This window comes from Portunus trituberculatus, chromosome 41 (genome assembly GCF_017591435.1).
Source record: "Portunus trituberculatus isolate SZX2019 chromosome 41, ASM1759143v1, whole genome shotgun sequence".
Taxonomy (NCBI): Eukaryota; Metazoa; Arthropoda; class Malacostraca; order Decapoda; family Portunidae; genus Portunus; species Portunus trituberculatus.
This window is the reverse complement of record NC_059295.1, coordinates 15,183,441-15,205,940: the sequence shown is the minus strand read 5'-3', so window position 1 is coordinate 15,205,940 and position 22,500 is coordinate 15,183,441. Positions and strand designations below refer to the sequence as shown.

The window sequence follows — 22,500 nt, the reverse complement described above, 5'->3', positions numbered from 1 at the left end:
CAGTGGCTATGAATAAATGTTTAAATGTTCCTATGTTTCACTGTTGTTAACATACGTCGTTAATATTAACCCTTTCAGTACCATGCCGTATTTTCATATTCAGTCTGGCTACTATTTAGCGATTTTATGCAGCTTCAAAAACTTATGTGGGGATTAAAATAGTAAAGACTCTGGCCAATAATCTTTTGGCCTCCATAGACCCTTCCTAATGCAAATAAAATCGTCTAATCACACCCCAAAATCATGGTAAAAATGCATCTCGATATTGAAGAGGTTAAATTTTATGCAAGACTCCTAGATTCTCTCTTTCTGTTCAAATCACCACTAGGCCTCAGTTTCTTACACTCTGCAATAAAGCGAGCAGGCAAAATGGTGTAAAGAGACAAATGTATTCAATATCTGTCGTGTTGCAAGTCTCAGTTGTAGGCTGCGTCGGTGATATCTAAAGCAACACACCTGGAATTCTTTCTGCTCAAATTGTTAGTCGCATTCCAGTTTCTTACGTTTGTTATGACCCAAGAAACACCAACAGGAGATATAAATTGAAAGAAGAAAGGGGGAATACGCAACAACAACAAAAAGACAAAAAGAAGAAAGAAATGAAAGAGGACGGAAGAAAGATAGAGGGAACAATGAGGGAGAAACAATGTAAGCATGAAAGCAACCACAAAGATTAACATTAATGATAAACGTTGGAGGAACCGAGAAAATGCAGTAAGTTTTCCATAGTTATACTTTACTATTCGTCCCTCTCTCCTTTATCCTTGTGTTCCCTTTTTCTTTTCATTTGTTCCATGTTTTCATTTATTTAATTATGCATCCGCTTATTTACCATATTTCCTTTGCTGTCCATATATTTCCAGGCATTTTAATGATATAATTTAGACTCAAGTATTCATGTAAATATTTTCGTGTTTTCCTGGCCACCCAGATGTAAATTCTTGGATGTGGATTAATTCGAAACCTCTCTTAGTACGTTCAGGGGAGTCTAAAGCAAGGTAGTATCACGCACCTCCCGCCAACATACGTACTGCACCCCCAGTACCCGGTCAGTCCTACCATTGCCTCCTAAAACCACTAACCAGCAGAGAGAGCAGTCCACGAATTACTCAAAATACGTGCAGGAGCTGAATAGAAGAACACATTGGTGCGGAGGACTGGCCCGCTCGTTGCTAGTAATCTAAATGTATTTCATAAAAGCAGCCGCGTCTGTGTTTGCGTGGTTATGATACAATATTGGTGTGTGTGTGTGTGTGTGTGTGTGTGTGTGTGTGTCTAGGTGGTGAAAATTGAGCGAGAATGTTGTATTTGAGGTTTTCCTAGCAAAGTTGTTTGGTCCGTAATATCACACACACCCACACCCACACACACACACACACACACACACACACACACACACACACACCGTTTGTTTTCTATTTGTATGGTGTCTGAGTGTTTCACGTTACGAACACGCACAAGGACGCCTAAGTGAAGGGAAGTCCATCATCTCCCATAGCCATCACTCCCATCACCACCCATCGCTTCTCATCACCGCCAAATCATCCCTCGATCATCCCCCCCGCCCATCATCATCCCACCACTACGAAGCACCTCTGAGACTCGCCTCATCATCCCCCGCCATTCCTCGCCCCTACCCATCATCCTCCATCACCACCTATCAGCACACATATTACGCTGAAGGACCAGTCTGCAGAGCGTGTATCTTTATTTTCTTTGTTTTATTAATGCAAGAATTTAAACGTATTTGAATTATCTTTTCATTTAAATGGCCCACTCTGGAATATCCTCCCCCTTTGCATTATTTTTCTGTTATTATTTATCTTCTTTACGGTCATTTAATTCAGACACCTTTAAGAGAGGAATGCAGAGTCCTTGGAAACTAAATTTACTGTAACTAGTTTGAATATCTTTGCATGTCTTCGTCCTGCCGAGCGGTAACTGACTTTATTATTTTTTTTCACTCTTTTTTGCGTTTAAGACATCGATAAGTCTGGATTCTTATGTAAGAGAGAAATGAGGCCACACACACACACACACACACACACACACACACCATCTTTCACGCATGCCGTACTGCAAAGAGCGCATCTACATAATATTCTGCAAAATACTCAAGGTGTGGTGGAATCGTCCTCGCCCAGCTAACTCATGGTTCCAAAGCAGGACGTCTTGGCTGCATGTTGGTCACGTTGACTGGTCCACCGACAAGCAACTGCCTACGTATTTCATGTTAAGGAGGAATGGGTGTCTGCAGTGTAAGTGTGGGAATTGCATGTGCGAAAAGAACAAGTTAAATCTGATGTTATCACACACACAAGGAAAATAGTATTAGTTATTATTCTTTAAAGATAAATAAAGAAACAAATAAGATAAACGTAGTAAATTTTTTAATTCCTTATTCCGCCAGTTTCATGCCTGCATGGTAAACGCGTATTTCTTCATACATTTGTACCAATTTTGCTTGCTTTCTATAATTTCAATGTAGTTTGAGCATTCATGTATCGCTGAAGTACCGAGGGGTTTCGAAGCAGAGAGCCGAATCGGTGTGATTCATTTGACTCACTCAGTGGCCAGTGCACGGCAGTAGCGTCGGTTTTACCGTGTGGTCAACGGGTGTGCTACTTTGTGCTCTCTCGAACAATTCTTGTTTGTATGTGATCATAGCTAAACAAGATTGGCGAAACCCCCAGAAGAAGCCTGTCCCAAAGGCCCAGCAGTACTGCAGAGCAGGTAATTGTGCGTGTGGACGTGAATGTCTGGTGTAGAACAGTGGAGCGAAGGTGGGGAGTGTCACAAGCCTGTATGGAATGATGGCGCCGTTAGGCCGGTTACCGAGAGTTGCCAGGTTGTCGTTTACCTACAACACTGATTTTATATGTTTGTTTTGCATTATGAGTCTGTATAGTCTATTGGACCTCTTCAGACGTGTTATATATATATATATATATATATATATATATATATATATATATATATATATATATATATATATATATATATATATATATAAACTTGTTATAAGGAGCAAGAACAACAAGAATATCGCTGCGAGTCGAGTGGTGGTGGTGGTGGTGTCTTTGGTCACGTTATTGGAGCTGAGGCGCCTCAGACTACGACAAGAATCTCAGTAATGAGCTGAATTACCCCTTGCGCGTAAATAATTGTGGCAGATGATAAATAATTCATATACCGGTTAATGTCTAGGATCGGTCCTTCTCAGTAGCACATAAAACGACATGTGTCAATATAGATGTTTGATTTATTTTTTTGCGGCGTAAGCCTTTTATTGTCTTATAGTGATGCTTTGTTAAACTCAGAATCTCATCAGAAACAATCTCATCAGAAACAGTGTTGCGAGCGGTATTTCGCAGTCTTCCTCCTCTTCTTGTGGCTGTTTACATTAGTAAGGCGTGGTGGGTCCTGTGGGATTTGTGGTTTCTATGAATCACGTGTCACGGACGTCCAGTGAGAGCCCGCCATGCCGGTAGTTAGTTGAATGACGTATTACGGCAAAACCTTCGACTATAGTATATAGGACGTCCAATGAGAGCCCGCCATGCTGGGAGGTACTTAGAGTATTGCATTTGTTTGTCTTGGTTAGGGATTGGTAAGTAACCAGGGGAAGATCTAGTCTAGAGCGAATCGTTGGCAAATATTTTGCAAAAAATTACATTTTTTGGGTTATTTTAGACGAAATGTTTCCCTTAGAATTTTTGAATTGCCAAAATTGGTCGCTCTTAGCTTTCCCTACCCAAAAACCCCGTTTTCCCGCATGGTCCCCAAGCTTGCCGTTTATTTGGGAAGGGATTGGTGGTGATAGGAAGGAAGGACTTGTTCTATATATTTACCACCTTAATACGACAAAACATTGACCCAAGTGTTTGCACTAACAGTATCCTTGGGATCTGGTGGTGCATACTCTACAGAACAATTGTTATCGGATAAATACTACCAACTGCTCCCTAACTGTTTCCACACTTATTTTCAATCTCCTATTGCATATTTAGTCTGAAATGTTTTTTCACTAGTTTCCATCTCGCAAATATCTAAGAGTCGGGCGAGTATCATGTATGTTGACAGGATATTGGGAAGGCCAAAACTATGCGGAGACCAAACGACTGGCGGATAACAGATACGCCGAATATTCTACAACACCCAAGAAATCCGAGATGAGAGATATGAGTTTGTAGTGCTCTTGTAAAACCTCAGTGTTATGGCTGACTGCAGGAACATATCAGGAAAGAAACAAAGGGTTAATGAATGGGATATATTTCAAAATATTTGTCTTTTTCATATATACCAGGCTTTATAGAAGGGTACGTTAACTATTTAGCTTAAATGGATAAGGCAAGGTCACATAGAGGAAACAAAGGTATTCGTCTCAATGTGATACATCTCAGACAAGGAATAATAAGTATAGTATTTAGCTCGGTTTGTCATATTTTTGTTCCCTGCTTGATGATGGTTGCTATAAATGTTCCTAATATCTTATTAGTTGGTTTGGTAACACACAAATGACGTAAAGATTTTTTCCAGCTGACCGACCTTTACGTGTAAAATTCAGTCGGCTGGTGAATATGGCAGTTTCTCCAGACCATAATGAACGTCCCAGTTATATTTAATTTTGTGAAATGAAGGAGAGAGAGAGAGAGAGAGAGAGAGAGAGAGAGAGAGAGAGGGTGGGGAGGGTTTCTTACCTTATTTTGTCAATTTATGGGTGCTATGAATTATTTTGCATTGAAACAAGTTGGGAAATACAAAGATACACGTCAAACCCAGAGGGATAATGATGGAAGAAAGGTTGAGAATCCCTGTCCAAAGAGCATCTCAGGTCACCGTGATCCACAAATAAGCCATTGTCAGAACATCGTTCCTCGTATTGCTGGTATTTTTTGCACCTGTTATGTATATAGAATCCTTTACTCACGGATTTCAGCAAAGAATTCCTCTACACATCAACACGATCATACTATTCCTCATTGTACGTGACGCAGAATTGTTTTAAAGAGTAACCGATTCTTTACCACCGCTTCGTCCCCCGGCACTCGATCCTCCCTCCATACCAGTGACTGACTCAACAGGATTTTTATGACAGGATTTTTATGATCTTGACCAGTAAAGAAGGGAGAGTATAGGAATTATCATTATAACTTCAAGAAAGTCAAAGAAAAGCGCATATCTGAAGTGTTCGTACCTTTTATTGTGTATTTTTGTCATTTGTAGCGGCTTCTTGATCATCATCGTGAAGTGACTCCGTCACTCGATGTGTCTGTTTTCTTCCATTTTCCCATCGAATTATTTTTCATCTCCAAAACAATAATGAAGGCTAATCTTGAAATTCTTCGTGTGGCTGTGCTGAACAAGGAGGACGCCCGCACCCCCACCAAGCTGACGGTGTCCTACAAGGGCTGGTGGCACACGCCTCTGCTGCACGTGCCCCTGGCCATGGAGCCGCTGCGTGACGGCGTGCACGCCACTCGCAAGGATGGCAAGATCACGCTCGTCCAGAGGTTTGCCAGCGGAAAGGCGCCCACGTTCCGCGTGAAGGGCCGCAGCAGCAAGCTGGTGATCCGGCTTTACGCGCGGCGCACCCTCAGGACGCGGGCCCAGGTGGAGGTGGGCCCCCTGGTGTGCGGCACTGCTGAGAAGCTGGTCAAAGTGCCCTTCGAGGTGAAGGTTGGCGGGAAGGTGGAGAAAGCCTTCCTGGTGGTGGCGCAGACCTCGCCCGTGCCCACCCCTCCACCCCCAGCCATCTACCCAGTGGGACACAAGCTGCTATCGAGCCCACCAGTCCCGAAGTGCACCTTCCCCTTGGGAGAGTACGAGCCTTCTCAGGCCAGGCTGAAGCTCCTGGTGGAGGAAATGTGCGGCCCGATGCCAGACCCAAGGGAGTGGCTGGTGACTGCCAGCCCACCCGGGGCCCGGTGCACGGAGGAAGAGGCCACGCCTCTGCCCCTGCCAGACCCCGGGGAGTGGCTGGTGTCCGCCAGCCCACCAAGGGCCCTGTGCTCGGAGGCAGAGGCCACGCTTCTGCCCCTGCCAGACTCCGGGGAGTGGCAGGTGTCAACCAGCCCACCCGGGGCCCGGTGTACGGAGGCAGAGGCCACGCCTCTGCTGGGCGAGACAGACGACAAGGCTGACGTTGTCTCTGACAAATGCGAGGCAAACAGCGTGGAAATGTCGAGTGACGGCCTCGAGCAGGAAAGCGAGGCCGCAGAGATGAGCCCACAGACCAGTCCACGGGCAGCAGGGGACCACTACGTGCGGCTGTGGAGTGAAGTGTTTGGCGAAGTGCAGAACGTTAGCGCCACGCGGACTGATACTGTAACACCATCTCGGAGGAATGCAAGTCTGACACCACCACGCGGAGCCGCAAAGCGAACACCGCCACGAGTCGCCTCCGTAGTGGCCGCAGACCAGCCCGCTGAAGTCAGTGCCCGCTGTGTGCGGCTTTGGAATGAAGTATTTGGTGAATTGCAGTGATGTGTGAGGTGAAGTACGCAATGTTGGTGACATGCCAAGTGTTTCTCTAAGGGTGTGTGCGCCGACCCGCGTCGTAACAAGTGTCACTTTTGCATCCTCTCTTCTGTTTCTCTACTGTACTTGGGTCAAGTTTCATTCATTATCTGGTTGCAGCAGCAGATCTTTTTCAATGCATACTATGATTTAAATAAGGATTAAATAACTGCTGCGCATAACGATACTTAATACGGTATAGACATTTCAAAACGGTTCTCGTCTTCACTCTAAATGGTTTCCTTATTATTTGTTTCGTAAGTTCTTACACACGTATACCAATTTTACAATCACTGGTATTCTGAATGCGTCAGGCAAGAATGAAATGCCTTGTGTGAGAGTTGAGCTGCGGCAGATGATATATAACGAATATCTCTAAGTACAGAAGAGGTTCCCGTCAATTGATCACATAATCGCACAATCAACACAGTAGTTTGTGGTGTATGACAGTCTGTGCCGCGCGTGGCTGTGCCGTGCGTGGCTGCTAGCCTTTACTACACAGGGAGTGCCGCGTGGGATTTGTTCTCTACCTTTGCTCTACATCTAGTAGTGTATGAATGCAGGGCTCCGGGCAAGGAGTTAAACTTCTCAGTAGGAGCGGAAACCCGGCAACCCTTCACCTCGTGCGTATTTTAACCTCGTGTGTGTGTGTGTGTGTGTGTGTGTGTGTGTGTGTGTGTGTGTGTGTGTGTGTGTGTGTGTTTCAAGGGACCGTAAATCATTTTTAGAAAATTGTGTATATATCTTTACTTTTTTCTTATTAATGAATGAAATCATCATATTTACTAATTATTGGATTTTAGCTTTGTCTGGTGATCATTTAAGCTTCGTGTACTATTTAGAAACTAGTCAATTCGAAAGCTATGAATATCTAAGATTTTTGCTAATTCAGGTTTTTATATTCCGTTTTTTAGGTAATGAATAAGGTCCTAAATGTTTGTAGACATTCATTGGGTCTATATTTTTTTTTACCTTATTAGATTATAGCAAAGAATATTAATTGTTCAAGTTCAAACCGTGTTTTTGTATCTGAAGCGATTGGAGTGAATGGACACACCTCAGAACTGTCTGCAATCAAGAGGCATTAGCATTTTTTAACACCAGCGAACACTTACATATGGGAACCTGTACTAATGAGCTGCTTGAGTGCCACCTACGCGAACACCTCTCGTCCTAAGCTGTAATGAGCACTTGTTTCCTTTTAATGAATACCCATTCTAGTGTAATGAGCACCTGGCACCCGAAACCCCCGTAATGGGCGGCAATCAACGCGGCTCCCTGCCGGTAAATACGAAAAGATGCAGTGAAGAAATGGTCGTGAAATAGTTACTCTCAAACATTTCCCGAATACTGATGTAATCGCGTGGAAATAAAGGGTTGCTGGAAAATACCAGATTATGGAGCGTCGGGTGTTGTGCAGCGCGTGTCGATGTGTGGTGTGTTTGTCTCCCTTCACCGTGGTGTGACGCAGGTTTTGCTGTATGTAAATATTGTGGTAAAGAAGAGTGTGCTAAGAGTAATATATATCTATTTCAGTCTTTTAAAGAACTTTATATGTTTTGTCGTAATATCATGATGTCCACTACATGGTCCTTGCAGAGCAGACGTTATCATAACACAACGATGCCAGTGGAATTTTTTGAGGACATTTGAGAGGTGAGGATAATATGAGGGTTTTGTAATTGTTGCAATAATTGTTGTTATTGTGCCGGCGTTCCCGTTGCACAGTGTCGCAACATGCTGGGGCAGCATCGCAGCGCCGCAACGCCACGTCACGTCGATTGTGAGGGGAAAAGACTCATAATTCTATGCACATTGTCACAACATTCGACCACGCCGCACGGCGCTCCCCCTGGTACCATTTGTGTTTACACGATGTTTTGCGTGGATTTATTTATTCAGTGTATAAATGCAAGGCCAGCAGTTTGGGAAAAGAGTGCAAAAGAATATTCTGATAAAACTGTAAAGAAAAATTATGGACTGAAATTGCAATATTCGAAGAACCTTTCATCATATTTCCATATATTCTGATAAAACTTCTCAAACCTTTTACTTGTTTCTCGTTCAGCATTAAATGGGTGAATCCAATGTCTACGAGAAGTTGGTTCTTTCAGTAAATCCTCTGATTCTAGTGCTCAAACAATATTTAGTTTGGACATGATAATCAACCTATCTATGCTGCCTGCTTGGGGTAGACTGCGCTGCTTGGCCGCAATGTGTGACATGATATATGCCATGTGGTGGTGCCGCGTACGGACGCGTCACAACGGCCGCGTCGCATAATATAACATCGGCCTAAAGTTAATGAAGCATCCCGCATGGACTTGATGCTGAGGGAAATACGAAATGGAACACGTGAGATGCGAAATGAATGGTGGAGGAGCACCTACACTTTTCTTGATGCCTTGGGATGACATTATGATGAGTGGATGACAGCCACGCAGAATCGTAGCTACTCAGTGTTGTTATACACGGTTTAATACAAGTGGTGGACTGACTAGGGAGTGGGACGTGCTTACCTGCGTAGTGGCGTCCGTCATAAGCATGCCGTCCTTCCACCAGGTAATCTCAGCCTTGGGGCGACTGCCGGACGCCTCGCACACCACCTTGTAGTGGCGACCCTCTACCAGCTCTCCCTGCGGCGCCAAGATCTTCACCATCACTGGCGGAACTGTGGAGGCGGAGAACAGTGTTTAGAGTATAAGGGAATCAATGAAATTCGTTAGAGTATTACTTATGAGAAGCGGTAACGAACGACTTGACAATGGAGTAAGCGAGGTAATTAAGTGAATCCGGATTGGCGTCAAACTCCACATATTGGCTTATTACTGGATTCCAGCAACGATGTCAATACTTCCCTCACACACACACACACACACACACACACACACACACACACACACACACACACACACACACACACACACACACACACACACACACACACACACACACACACACTGGTTATGTTTATTCATTTATCTATTTACATCGTGTATATATTTTTCATAAAAATCTGTTTACGTATCTATATTTTTCCCCGGGAATGGAGGTGTGAGCTGGCAATTTCCCTTTATCGTCTCTAGATCAGCACCAGCTTAAAATTAAATAAAAGGACTTTCGTGTATGTACGTAACCATACGAAAATATTGACAGGTAGCTAGCCATGCGTACACAGACACACACACACACACACACACACACACACACACACACACACACACACACACACACACACACACACACAACACACACACACACACACACACACACACACACACACACACACACACACACACACACACACACACACACACACACACACACACACACACACACACACACACACACACACACACACACACACACACACACACACACACACACACACACACACACACACACACACACACACACACACACACACACACACACACACACACACACACACACACACACACACACACACACACACACACACACACACACACACACACACACACACACACACACACACACACACACACACACACACACACACACACACACACACACACACACACACACACACACACACACACACACACACACACACACACACACACACACACACACACACACACACACACACACACACACACACACACACACACACACACACACACACACACACACACACTCACAGGTCATGTCGATGGTGAGGGTGACAGCTGAGGGGGCCGACAGGTTGGAGTTTGCGGCTTGGCAGGTAAGGACACGCTTGAGGTCTTCGCGGGTGAGTGTTGGCAGGGTCAGGGTATTGACGGTGAAGTCGCCTCGTTGCTCCTCGCTCACGTTGTCCAGCAGGGTTGTCGTTGACCACCACGTCACCATTGGGGGAGGCCGACCTTCGAGTAGAGTGTGGGAAGAGAGGATGGTGAGCAGTAAAGATTCTAACCAGACGAGGGGTGATAAATGAAAGAATCAAGTATGATAAGGGAAGAGTGAGAGGGGCGAACATATGGTATAGATAAGGAAGTGGTGGTGAGCAGTAAGGGTTCTGATGTGTGGTGGAGACTGAGAAATGGAAGAATCAAGTCACGTAAGATCTAGTACGGAAATAAGGAAAGGGATAAGGAGAGGAGTCACCACCCAGAGAGGACAGCCTTATAGGAGAGCATAAGAGGGGGAGGTGATGGTGGGCAGCAAGGATTCTGATGTACGTGAAAAGTGGAAAGACGCGTGACTATCGAGGGAGAGCAACCGTAGGGCATCACGCGGGAAGGGGAGAAGAGATGGAGAGCAGCAAAGATTCCGACATATGAAGAAACCTAAGAAATGGAGGAATTCAGGTCGAATCACCCCTGGTTTGGAAATATGTATGGTGAAAATGGGAAACGGGGTCAGCATTACTAGAGAGCAGCTTGAAGCAGAGCATGGGAAAGATAGGAGGAGTGGTGAGCAGCAGCGGTTCTGAGAGGACGAGGAGTGAAAAATGGAAGAATAGACTAAGAGAGGGAGACACTTGGCTATAGGTTAAGTCAAAACTCAACCTAACCATCCCAACAAGGATTTCCAGTATCACTATCGGCAAATCTACTTCACTCACCACCCTCGCCACCACCTAGACAACCACCACCACCAAACAACCTCCACCTTCACTATCACATAGCGTGCCTGGAAGTTCTGAATATCAAACGCCTTTAAAACACGAGGAAGAATTTCATATTCTCGCCCTGGGAATATTCGGCTGGTGTAAATCTCGACTCCGGGCGTTCAGTGTGGGGCCCGAGGAGCCATCACGCGCCGAGCAAGGGGATGGAGGGGAGAGGAGGGAGAAAAAGACGAGGGGATAGATCTTGAGAATAAGGACGAGAAGAACGAAAGAAAGAAGGAAAGATAGGACGGAGAGAGAGAGAGAGAGAGAGAGAGAGAGAGAGAGAGAGAGAGAGAGAGAGAGAGAGAGAGAGAGAGATCTTATAGCTTTCTTACATTGGCTTTATTCTATAGTGAATGAATCAGTGTTTATCTCTGGTTTTTGCTCCATAAGTACAAAAGGATTCCGTTGCCATTACATCTCCCGCACATGGAGCTCTGAATAGGATCTTAAAAAGTCACCTTCCTTTCTTAAGTATAATCGAGAAACTGAAAGATTTCCTGCATAAGGAGTGTCTTCGGTTTCACTTCTCACCCTTCTGGTTCACTTCTCACCCTTCTCACCCTTCTGGTTCACTTCTCACCCTTCTGGTTCACTTCTCACCCTTCTGGTTCACTTCTCACCCTTCTGGTTCACTTCTCACCCTTCTGGTTCACTTCTTACCCTTCTGGTTCACTTCTCACCCTTCTGGTTCACTTCTCACCCTTCTGGTTCACTTCTTACCCTTCTGGTTCACTTCTCACCCTTCTGGTTCACTTCTCACCCTTCTGGTTCACTTCTCACCCTTCTGGTTCACTTCTCACCCTTCTGGTTCACTTCTCACCCTTCTGGTTCACTTCTTACCCTTCTGGTTCACTTCTTACCCTTCTGGTTCACTTCTCACCCTTCTCACCCTTCTGGTTCACTTCTCACCCTTCTGGTTCACTTCTCACCCTTCTGGTTCACTTCTTACCCTTCTGGTTCACTTCTCACCCTTCTGGTTCACTTCTCACCCTTCTGGTTCACTTCTCACCCTTCTGGTTCACTTCTCACCCTTCTGGTTCACTTCTCACCCTTCTGGTTCACTTCTCACCCTTCTGGTTCACTTCTTACCCTTCTGGTTCACTTCTCACCCTTCTGGTTCACTTCTCACCCTTCTGGTTCACTTCTCACCCTTCTGGTTCACTTCTCACCCTTCTGGTTCACTTCTTCTGGTTCACCCTTCTGGTTCACTTCTCACCCTTCTGGTTCACTTCTCACCCTTCTGGTTCACTTCTTACCCTTCTGGTTCACTTCTCACCCTTCTGGTTCACTTCTCACCCTTCTGGTTCACTTCTCACCCTTCTGGTTCACTTCTCACCCTTCTGGTTCACTTCTCACCCTTCTGGTTCACTTCTCACCCTTCTGGTTCACTTCTCACCCTTCTGGTTCACTTCTCACCCTTCTGGTTCACTTCTCACCCTTCTGGTTCACTTCTCACCCTTCTGGTTCACTTCTCACCCTTCTGGTTCACTTCTCACCCTTCTGGTTCACTTCTCACCCTTCTGGTTCACTTCTCACCCTTCTGGTTCACTTCTCACCCTTCTGGTTCACTTCTCACCCTTCTGGTTCACTTCTCACCCTTCTGGTTCACTTCTCACCCTTCTGGTTCACTTCTCACCCTTCTGGTTCACTTCTCACCCTTCTGGTTCACTTCTCACCCTTCTGGTTCACTTCTCACCCTTCTGGTTCACTTCTCACCCTTCTGGTTCACTTCTCACCCTTCTGGTTCACGTCTCACCCTTCTGGTTCACTTCTCACCCTTCTTACCCTTCTGGTTCACTTCTCACCCTTCTGGTTCACTTCTCACCCTTCTGGTTCACTTCTCACCCTTCTGGTTCACTTCTCACCCTTCTGGTTCACTTCTCACCCTTCTGGTTCACTTCTTACCCTTCTCACCCTTCTGGTTCACTTCTCACCCTTCTGGTTCACTTCTCACCCTTCTGGTTCACTTCTCACCCTTCTGGTTCACTTCTCACCCTTCTGGTTCACTTCTCACCCTTCTGGTTCACTTCTCACCCTTCTGGTTCACTTCTCACCCTTCTGGTTCACGTCTCACCCTTCTGGTTCACTTCTCACCCTTCTGGTTCACGTCTCACCCTTCTGGTTCACTTCTCACCCTTCTGGTTCACTTCTCACCCTTCTGGTTCAATTCTCACCCTTCTGGGTCACTTCTTAATCCTTCTCACCCTTCTGGTTCACTTCTTACTCTTCATACCCTTCTGGTTCACAATAGAATGTCTTTACCTCGAGATATTCTGATTGTGAAGTGTTTAGTGACGAAGCGAGATAATCTGGAGTAAAGTAACACTGGCTATGAAACGATCAATTAATTAAAGTAGGTGGTGCAAGGCGTTCTTGGATATTATTATTATAAGTTAGTTTTTTTTCTCGCTGATTCATATTTATCTCTTTAAAAGGATACAGTATGTGTTTATGTGTGTGTGTGTGTGTGTGTGTGTGTGTGTGTGTGTGTGTGTGTGTGTGTAGGCAGCCTCAACACGTTCTTGCAAGTAAATATAGACACGAGAGAATAAAACAAGAAATTGGGAAGAGAAAGATGACACTAATAGAAGGATAAGACATATGGAAAAGAAAAGGAGAGAAGATGAGGCTATGAATGAGGAGGGGGATTAGAAAGAAAACGAGCAACGGCACCGGTAAACTGACAAGGAGAAAGAAAAGGAAAGAAAAGGAAGAAAAAGGAGGAAGAGAGAATCGTAGGACCAAATTTATCATGAAAGGAACCGATCAATCCACGAAATAGCAGAAGAAATAAGAAAAAAGATGAACACGGAAAATAGGAATCTGAAGCAATCGTCAGAGAGAGAGAGAGAGAGAGAGAGAGAGAGAGAGAGAGAGAGAGAGAGAGAGAGAGAGAGAAAGCCATCACAAAAGCTATAAAACATCTGGAGGAGAAAACGATGACGTGGAAGAGTAGACGACGAAGAAGAGATGGCAAGAAAAGGGAAGGGAGAAGGGAAGAGAGAGAGAGAGAGAGAGAGAGAGAGAGAGAGAGAGAGAGAGAGAGAGAGAGAGAGAGAGAGAGAGAAAGGAGAAGGAAAGGAAAAAGAAACGGCTGTAAAAGGTAGGAGAGGAAGGAGATTGAAGGGTAGAATGCACGGGAACTTCAGATTCGAGAGAGAGAGAGAGAGAGAGAGAGAGAGAGAGAGAGAGAGAGAGAGAGAGAGACTAACCAAAGTAATGGGCTTTTTGAGTAGGAGAGAAAGTCTAAGTGGAGAGATGTGTTGAAAATTTAATCATTGTGAAAGGGAAAGCCTCCATCCCATCCCTCCACTCCACACGTTTTCTTTTCCTTCTTTTTTTTTTTTTCTTATTCCCTTCTATTTGTAATCCTTGGTTTCTGCATGCCTCTCCTCTCCTCGCCCTCTACTATACTCTACTGCTATCGTTCCCTTGTGCGATGGCTCTGTTTGCCTTCACGTATTGCGGCGGAGACGGGTTACACCAAGTTGTCTTAACTACTTCAGTACCGTGACGCGATTCCATATTCATTCTGCTTACTGTTTGGTGATTTTATACAGCTTCAGAAACTTATGTGGGGGATTAAAATAGTGAAGGATGTGGCCATTAATCTTTTGTCCTCCATAGACTCTTCCTAATGTCAATAAAATGGTCTAATCGTACGTAAATCTCAAGGTAAAAAGGTGTCCCAGTATTGAGGGACTTAAACATAATACTGAACTGGCTATCAAATCATTCAGGTATGGGAAACTGTCAGCTTAAAATTAAAAGGAGGCAAAAAAAATGTGTGTGTGTGTGTGTGTGTGTGTGTGTGTGTGTGTGTGTGTGTGTGTGTGTGTGTGTGTGTGTGTGTGTGTGTGTGTGTGTGTAGTACAGCTGTGTCCACTCCCTCCCTTCTGTGCAAATATGAACAGTGATCCTTTCCTGTCATCATCTTAAAGAATTGAGTATTTAAACCTTGCCAAACGACGTGAGGCATACAAGCAGGAGGAGTCAGCTGGTAATGAGGAGGAGGATGAGGAGGAGGAGGAGGAGGAGGTGGAGGTGAGCGTGGCTTATTAGTAAATAGGAGGAGCCACTACAAGGCGAGATGTGTGTGTGTGTGTGTGTGTGTGTGTGTGTGTGTGTGTGTGTGTGCTCATGTGCCAGAGGTGTGTAGGCAGACAGACGCACAACAGTGGAGTGAGGAACTAATTGTTAGGGTTGCTCAGTCGTTCCTGGTTTTAACACTCATAATTTAACGTTCACGAATGTTTGATTTTTTTGTGAAACCTTTACTATAAAAAAAATATTTATTTGTTTATTTACGTATTCATTTAATTAGGTTTTCTGTTGTATTTATTTATTTATCCATTTACTTCTTCATTCATTCATTTATTCAATTTTTGCTTTATTGTTTTATCCTGTGCTTTCATGCAAACAAATGCAAAGTAGTTGGTGATACAGACAAGCAAACAGAAAAGAATAGTGTCACAGAGAGAGAGAGAGAGAGAGAGAGAGAGAGAGAGAGAGAGAGAGAGAGAGAGAGAGAGAGCGGTACAGTCTAAATTGCTGACTGATTGGCTGTCTGTCTGACTAGCTGATGGACATAGTGATGGTCCTCATCAGTGCTCGAGGAACAGGCGACTGGCGGCGACTTGAAGGAATACTGAGCAGCGGCAAAGAGAGAGAGAGAGAGAGAGAGAGAGAGAGAGAGAGAGAGAGAGAGAGAGAGAGAGAGAGAGAGAGAGAGAGAGAGAGAGAGAGAACATATCGAAGCGTGTAAGACGAACTGGCGTGTCTCTCCTGCATGCATCACGTAACCTAAGATCGTAATTTGAAATGCTTCTGTGGTAAGTCAGTACTCTTAAAAACCTGCTCTAAAAAAAAAAAAAAAGCGAAATATGCAAGACGAGCTCACATATTTCTACTTGCACCTCGCAATTTGTAAGATCGTAATCCAAAACACTTCTGAGCTAATCTATTACTTTTAAAAGGCTACACGCACATTCATACGGGTTTCAAGAGTGGTTTTAAGCTGCTCGTGACAGATTATGGAGATTTATACTTTGCTTTGAGGATCGAAACATTTTGTGAGGCACCAAGCTAATCATCTCTGTGGTATTTGGAAATAGTTGTGGGGAGAGAGCAAAGTGTTCCAGAATATGGACTCAAGTTGGTTCACGTGTGTGTGTGTGTGTGTGTGTGTGTGTGTGTGTGTGTGTGTGTGTGTGTGTGTGTGTGTGTCTGTGTGTGTGTGTGTGTCACTGTGGGTGTTTGTGTGCCACTCCGTCCGCTTCTGCTTTTGTTTCTTTGTAGTGTGTTGTGTTTTAGTTCATATCCGCCTCTGTCTGTCTATCTGTCCGCCTGCTCCTCGTCCTCCTCCTGCTGCCTGTACGAGTATTGTGAGCCGCACCTCCGCTGGGTGTGAGAGGCTTCGAGGAACACACAATGGTAACCCCCAATGGAGACTTAGAAATGTCCGATGCTTGTTAATGCTGCTGTGTACCATTGTCTGTGCCAGCGTTCTGTAGAGTGTGTGTGTGTGTGTGTGTGTGTGTGTGTGTGTGTGTGTGTGTGTGTGTGTGTGTGTGTGTGAGTGAGTGTGAGTGTGAGAGAGAGAGAGAGAGAGAGAGAGAGAGAGAGAGAGAGAGAGAGAGAGAGAGAGAGAGAGAGAGAGAGAGAGAGGAGACACTTTTCCCTTTGTGTAAATAGCCCCAGATTTAGAAGCGCCTCCTAATGCCACAGAAAGCGAGATTTCGGGAATGGTGTGCAATGGCAGGAGAGCAAAGCGAGTGCAAATGTGAACTGAAATATGCATATGCATTTTAGGGTCGTTGAAAAGGTGTTGTGGTCGTTGTTGAAGTAAGCGGCTTGTCTTTGGAGTGGGCAAGGTGTGTGTAGAATGGGCTGGTGGTTTGTTGGGAGGGCAGGACATCTCGTGGTGTTTTTAGGGAGGGACAGAAGCGAGTTGTTTTTAAAGTGACGTTGTAGGAGTGCCTGGTGAGCTACTGCATTTCATCTTTACTTCGCTGATCAAAAATGTAAAGTTACTATTTCATTGACCTGTTAGTAAAGATATGCCTGTGTCAATTGCGATGTTTGTGCCACGTTAATTGATGTGCCGCAGAGTCACTTGGGTTAGAAAACAATGAAGTCTATTTCCGTGCCTCAAATTTTTCTAAGTTGGCTGATCAGCGGAGAGTGAGATGAACCTCCGAAATCGAAAGTTTGCACCTGCGTATCCCACAATGATATCTTTTTATCTTCTCTGGTAGAACGAAGCCAGGAAAACTTGAATCGTTCAGTACTGAAATACTAGAGCGTAAGAATATACGAACGACGAATTATCAAGTAAAGAAATAAAAATAAGTAAACAAAAACTAAATGGATAAATAGATAAACATTTTTAAGATTATAACATTTAAACAAGTGTAAAAAAACAAAAAAAGAAAAACAAGTGACTAAAACTGATGCGAACATTCCCAAGTAGATATCTTCGTTCCTTCAATATTTCAAGAGTGTGGAACAATCAACATGTCAACGGAAGAACACTTAGACGAAGTTCTGAGACAGCCAGTAATGTGAAAGGTGAAGCACATCCACCTGAATACCAGGCGCGTCACAAGGTTGATATTTAGTGGAGTTAATAGTAGCGTGGCGTCCCTTGCTTGCATGTAATGGCGGTGAAAAGATGCAAGGCACTCAGAGTTCCTTGGCACCTAGCGATGATGATAATTTATGTTGGTTGTAGGTGTAGTGGTGGTGGTGGTGTTGGTGGTTGTTTTGTTGTATTTGTTATTATCACTATTATTACCATTATTATTATTATTATTGTTATTATTATTATTATTGTTATTATTATTATTATTATTATTATTATTATTATTATTATTATTATTATTATTATTATTGTTATTATTATTATTATTATTATTATTATTATTATTATTATTATTATTATTATTATTATTATTATTATTATTATTATTATTATTATTATTATTATAATTATCATTATCATTCTTATTATTATTATAATTAAAATAATAATAATCATTATTGTTATTATTATTTTTTTAATTATTATTATTGTTATTATTATTATTATTATTATTATTATTATTATTATTATTATTATTATTGTTATTACTATTGATAACAGTGATGTTTTTGCTAGTGTCTGTGTGTGTGTGTGTGTGTGTGTGTGTGTGTGTGTGTGTGTGTGTGTGTGTGTGTGTGTGTGTGTGTGTGTGTGTGTGTGTGTGCGTGCGTGCGTGCTGCAGTGTCGGCATATGGTGATGGTTGTTAGTGCAGAAATTTGCTTCCAGCATTTGATCTTTAGATCATGTATTCCATTGCAGCTCTGCCTCGCTTTTCCTTTTCTACTGATCCACTTATTTTTCCATGCGGCGCTTTTCGCTTGTTATCCACTCTTAGTTGTGCATTTATTTTGATTCCTGATCACATTTTAAAAAGTTTTCTTTCAGTTTTTGTGAACAAAATTCAATTCTATTGTTTATTCTCTTCATAATAAAGCCACAGGAAAGAATCGCATTTAGGAAATAGAAATGTCTGAATAACATCATTCAAATGGAAAGAGCATTAGAACATTGATAAATTTGTCAATAGAGTTTATGAGTGTTTACATGAGCACGAAGTCTTTCAAGTTAACCTGCGCTGAGGGTTAGAATGCCAAGGAAATGAACAGATGATAACGAATGCTACGACCTTTTCATAAGAAAGATGCTGTTCAGAGCAACACAACACTTCATGCAGACTGGCGCGTAAACAAGCAAGGTGTTTCCAGGGCGACTTGTAAATGATGTGCTCTTGTGAAACAGACCTGAACAGCAAACTACCACGTGAACAGCATTTCTCTTCCCCACACACACACACACACACACACACACACACACACACACACACACACACACACACACACACACACACACACACACACACACTCTCTCTCTCTCTCTCTCTCTCTCTCTCTCTCTCTCTCTCTCTCTCTCTCTCTCTCTCTCTCTCTCTCTCTCTCTCTCTCTCTCTCTCTCTCTCTCTCTCTCGAAGAAATAGTGATCACAAATTCTCTGCAGTGATTAAGGGACTGTAGTATAGTAAATATCATCAGTGAGGCCACACAAAGAAGAATATGCGGTAAAACTCTAGTAGCCAAATTAAACGAAGGACCAAAAACGTGGCAGAAAGAGTATCAAAGTGGGGAACGACATAAATTCCGACGTAGCATTGTTTATCACACTAGCAAAGATTAAAGAGATTAGACGTGTTCTCTCTCCATACACGAAGGACTAGAGGGGGAATGTTATTGAATTTTTCTGAATAGTAAATGGGCTTGATAAAAAGAGAAAAAAAAAAAGATTCTGATGGACTGCTTGAGATAGACCAGACGACACTAACGAGAAGAAACGTTACGGATAGGAAAGGACCAGACCACAACGACGCAGATATTATAATACTCGAACATATTCCAAGGAGACTTCAGGGTTAGAATTCCTGACTTCCTACCTCATATTTCTTCGTGTTAATCCATTGTGTGAATATTTATTTAGAGAAAGTTCCACCTGTGAGATCAGTTTGAGTACTTCCTTTTAGCCTTTCCTCCTTGCCTTCTTTCTTTGCCACTCCTTCTAAACTCCTTCCCGTCCTAGCTTTCCCAGTGAACAATACCTGCACATCTCTTTACAAATACTCTTCCTTCTGACTTCCCCAAAAATATATAAAAGGTTGGAACGCAGGTCATACAGACATATCCAGGGAAACACGTCTTTATAAAGTCAACAAATCGATTTTCCTTGATATATTTCTGAAATGTAGCGGAAACACGTGATGTATTGGTATTAGTGGTTTGGTGCTGTTCGAGTATTTAACCCTTTTGACTCTATTCTTTCCTGCGGAGTTCGGATATCCACGTTTTCTGTAAGGCTGTACGTGGCGTTGTCTTCTGTTCCATGATGGGGTGTCGTGCCTGAAGGGAAGGTAGATGGAGAGAAATCGTGGTCTTATTTAGTGTTTCCATATGTAGTTTCTTTCGTCGTAGTGTTTTGAGTAGTTCAGTTGGCCTCTTATCTCTCTCTCTCTCTCTCTCTCTCTCTCTCTCTCTCTCTCTCTCTCTCTCTCTCTCTCTCTCTCTCTCTCTCTCTCTAAATCTACCGGACAAAGCAGGACAAAAAAAAGACAATGTTGGCTTGAAATGAAGGTTATATTGAAGTGTACTTACTGATCAAAAACCTTTGTTTGGAATGCCGATTGTTGATTCTAAAGATTAATATTTAAATAAAGACACATAACTCTACTGGGGATATAAAAAATAAGGAGGAGAAAGTTAAGAGAGCAATTTCATAAGTGTAGCTGCTGACGATTGAATTAATGAGAGAGATATATAACCTGTATGTGGGAGAATATTAACGCTTCTGCCATTAGCTATGACGACGGTGCTACTTTTATCATACTTTACAGGCTCTTTAAAGACGATATTCCTAGTAAACTTCTGAGTTATATAAGAAAAATAAACACACACACACACACACACACACACACACACACACACACACACACACACACACACCCCCTCCAATCTTAGGTTCTATTGATAAGCAAACAATACAAGGAACAAGTTACAAGAAGGAAACGAAACGCGGAGAGACTTAAAGAACAGAAACGGAGCGAGAAGTAAGAGTTCAAAAAAGAGTAAAGGAGTTAAAAGCGAGAGTAGGTGCGGAAAGGAAAATGTCTGGAGGCAAGAACGGTGACTATAGTGGGAGGTTGGAAGGCAAATCGATGTACTTAGGAGGGTCGCAGAAGTTGTAGAAGTCGTAAGAGGCGCGCAGAGAGCTAAAAACGGGGGGACAATAGCAAGGCGAGTGCTGAGGTAAGTAAGGAGAGGAGTCGGGTTGCTGAGGGAGGCACAGGTAAGAGTGTACGTCTGGCGTGAGTGGAGCAGCAATACGAGACTCAGAGGGGAACTTTGAACCCTATTCTCTCAGTGCAGCCTCTACTAACCTTCCTGCTAGACAAATCTCAGCCGCTGCTTGGAGGGTTAAATGTCCCCGGTAGGCACACACACACACACACACACACACACGCACACACACGCATACACACACACACACACACACACACACACACACACACACACACACACACACACACACACACACACACACACACACACACACACACACTCTCTCTCTCTCTCTCTCTCTCTCTCTCTCTCTCTCTCTCTCTCTCTCTCTCTCTCTCTCTCTCTCTCTCTCTCTCTCTCTCTCTCTCTCTCTCTCTCTCTCTCTCTCTCTCTGATTGTCTCTTGATGGCAGCCTTGCAGCAGGTTTACCTCGCCCACGTGCTCCGGAACGACGTTGTTTCATGGATGCGACGGGGACTAATTTCATCAGCAGAATAGTGCAGGCGGGGCGACAGTCTCCGCTGAGTAATTACGGAGCTTCCTCACATCTCTCGCAGATATTGAAGTAGAGGCTCCTCTTCAGCCTCTCCTCTGACTTGGGCAAGACTTCGGGAATCGATGATCAGTTAGCCTCACTCCTCTGAGGTCGCCGGATACCGATATATCTCTCGCGCCCGAGACAATTCGCGGAGAAACCTCCAAATTCTCATCCTGTTACCGAGTTGGAGAGAGAGAGAGAGAGAGAGAGAGAGAGAGAGAGAGAGAGAGAGAGAGAGAGAGAGAGAGAGAGAGAGAGAGAGAGAGAGAGAGAGAGAGAGAGAGAGAGAGAGAGAGAGAGAGAGAGAGAGAGAGAAAGAAAGATAGTGATTTATAGCTTCTTGAGAGTGTTGATTCTTAGCACGTGTGATCTTGGCCGTCCATCGACCCGCTTACACCACCTGGCGGAGGGAAGGACGGCGATTTATCGCCGTTTTGGGTGAGTGTAAGAGGCGCGACGGGCTTGTCTAACGTCGTGGCGCTGATGGTGATTTATTAGACGTGTCTTGGCGAGTGAGAGGCGGGAGCTGTAAAGATTTGTTTCATCAAGAGATATCAGAATTATTTTCCTCACACTTGAAAGGAACTTCAGCCTGTGATGTAGGATGTGTGATTATGTGCATGGGATCCGCAGGTGTGGCGGGGTGGGGGGTGAAAGATAATTATGCTTCCAGGGCGAGATGAGGAGGACGGGGAGGAAGGAGAGAGGAGAAGCGGAAGAAGCTGGAGGAGAGCTGGGGTAAGTGGAGAAGGGGGGTAGGGAAGGGGAATTGGTGGAGGAAGAGGAAAGAAGAGAAAAAGCGAAAGTAGGAGGTTGGGAAGAAGAGGGAGGACGATGGAGGAGGAGGAGGAGGAGGAGGAGGAGGAGGAGGAGGAGGAGGAGGAGGAGGAGGAGGAGGAG

The 22,500-nt window shown here is 44.0% G+C and overlaps 1 protein-coding gene across 1 annotated transcript in view; it reads right to left on the bottom strand.

Annotated features, from left to right (window-relative positions):
* Nucleotides 1–22,500, bottom strand: part of LOC123516674 (nephrin-like) — a 157,852-nt gene that overhangs the window by 35,950 nt on the left and 99,402 nt on the right. Inside the window, exons 6-7 of the mRNA XM_045276276.1 lie at nt 10,203–10,406; nt 9,039–9,190 (exon numbers count right to left, since the gene is read on the bottom strand). Coding sequence (XP_045132211.1) covers nt 9,039–9,190; nt 10,203–10,406 — 356 coding nt within the window. The remainder of the gene's footprint in view (nt 1–9,038; nt 9,191–10,202; nt 10,407–22,500) is intronic.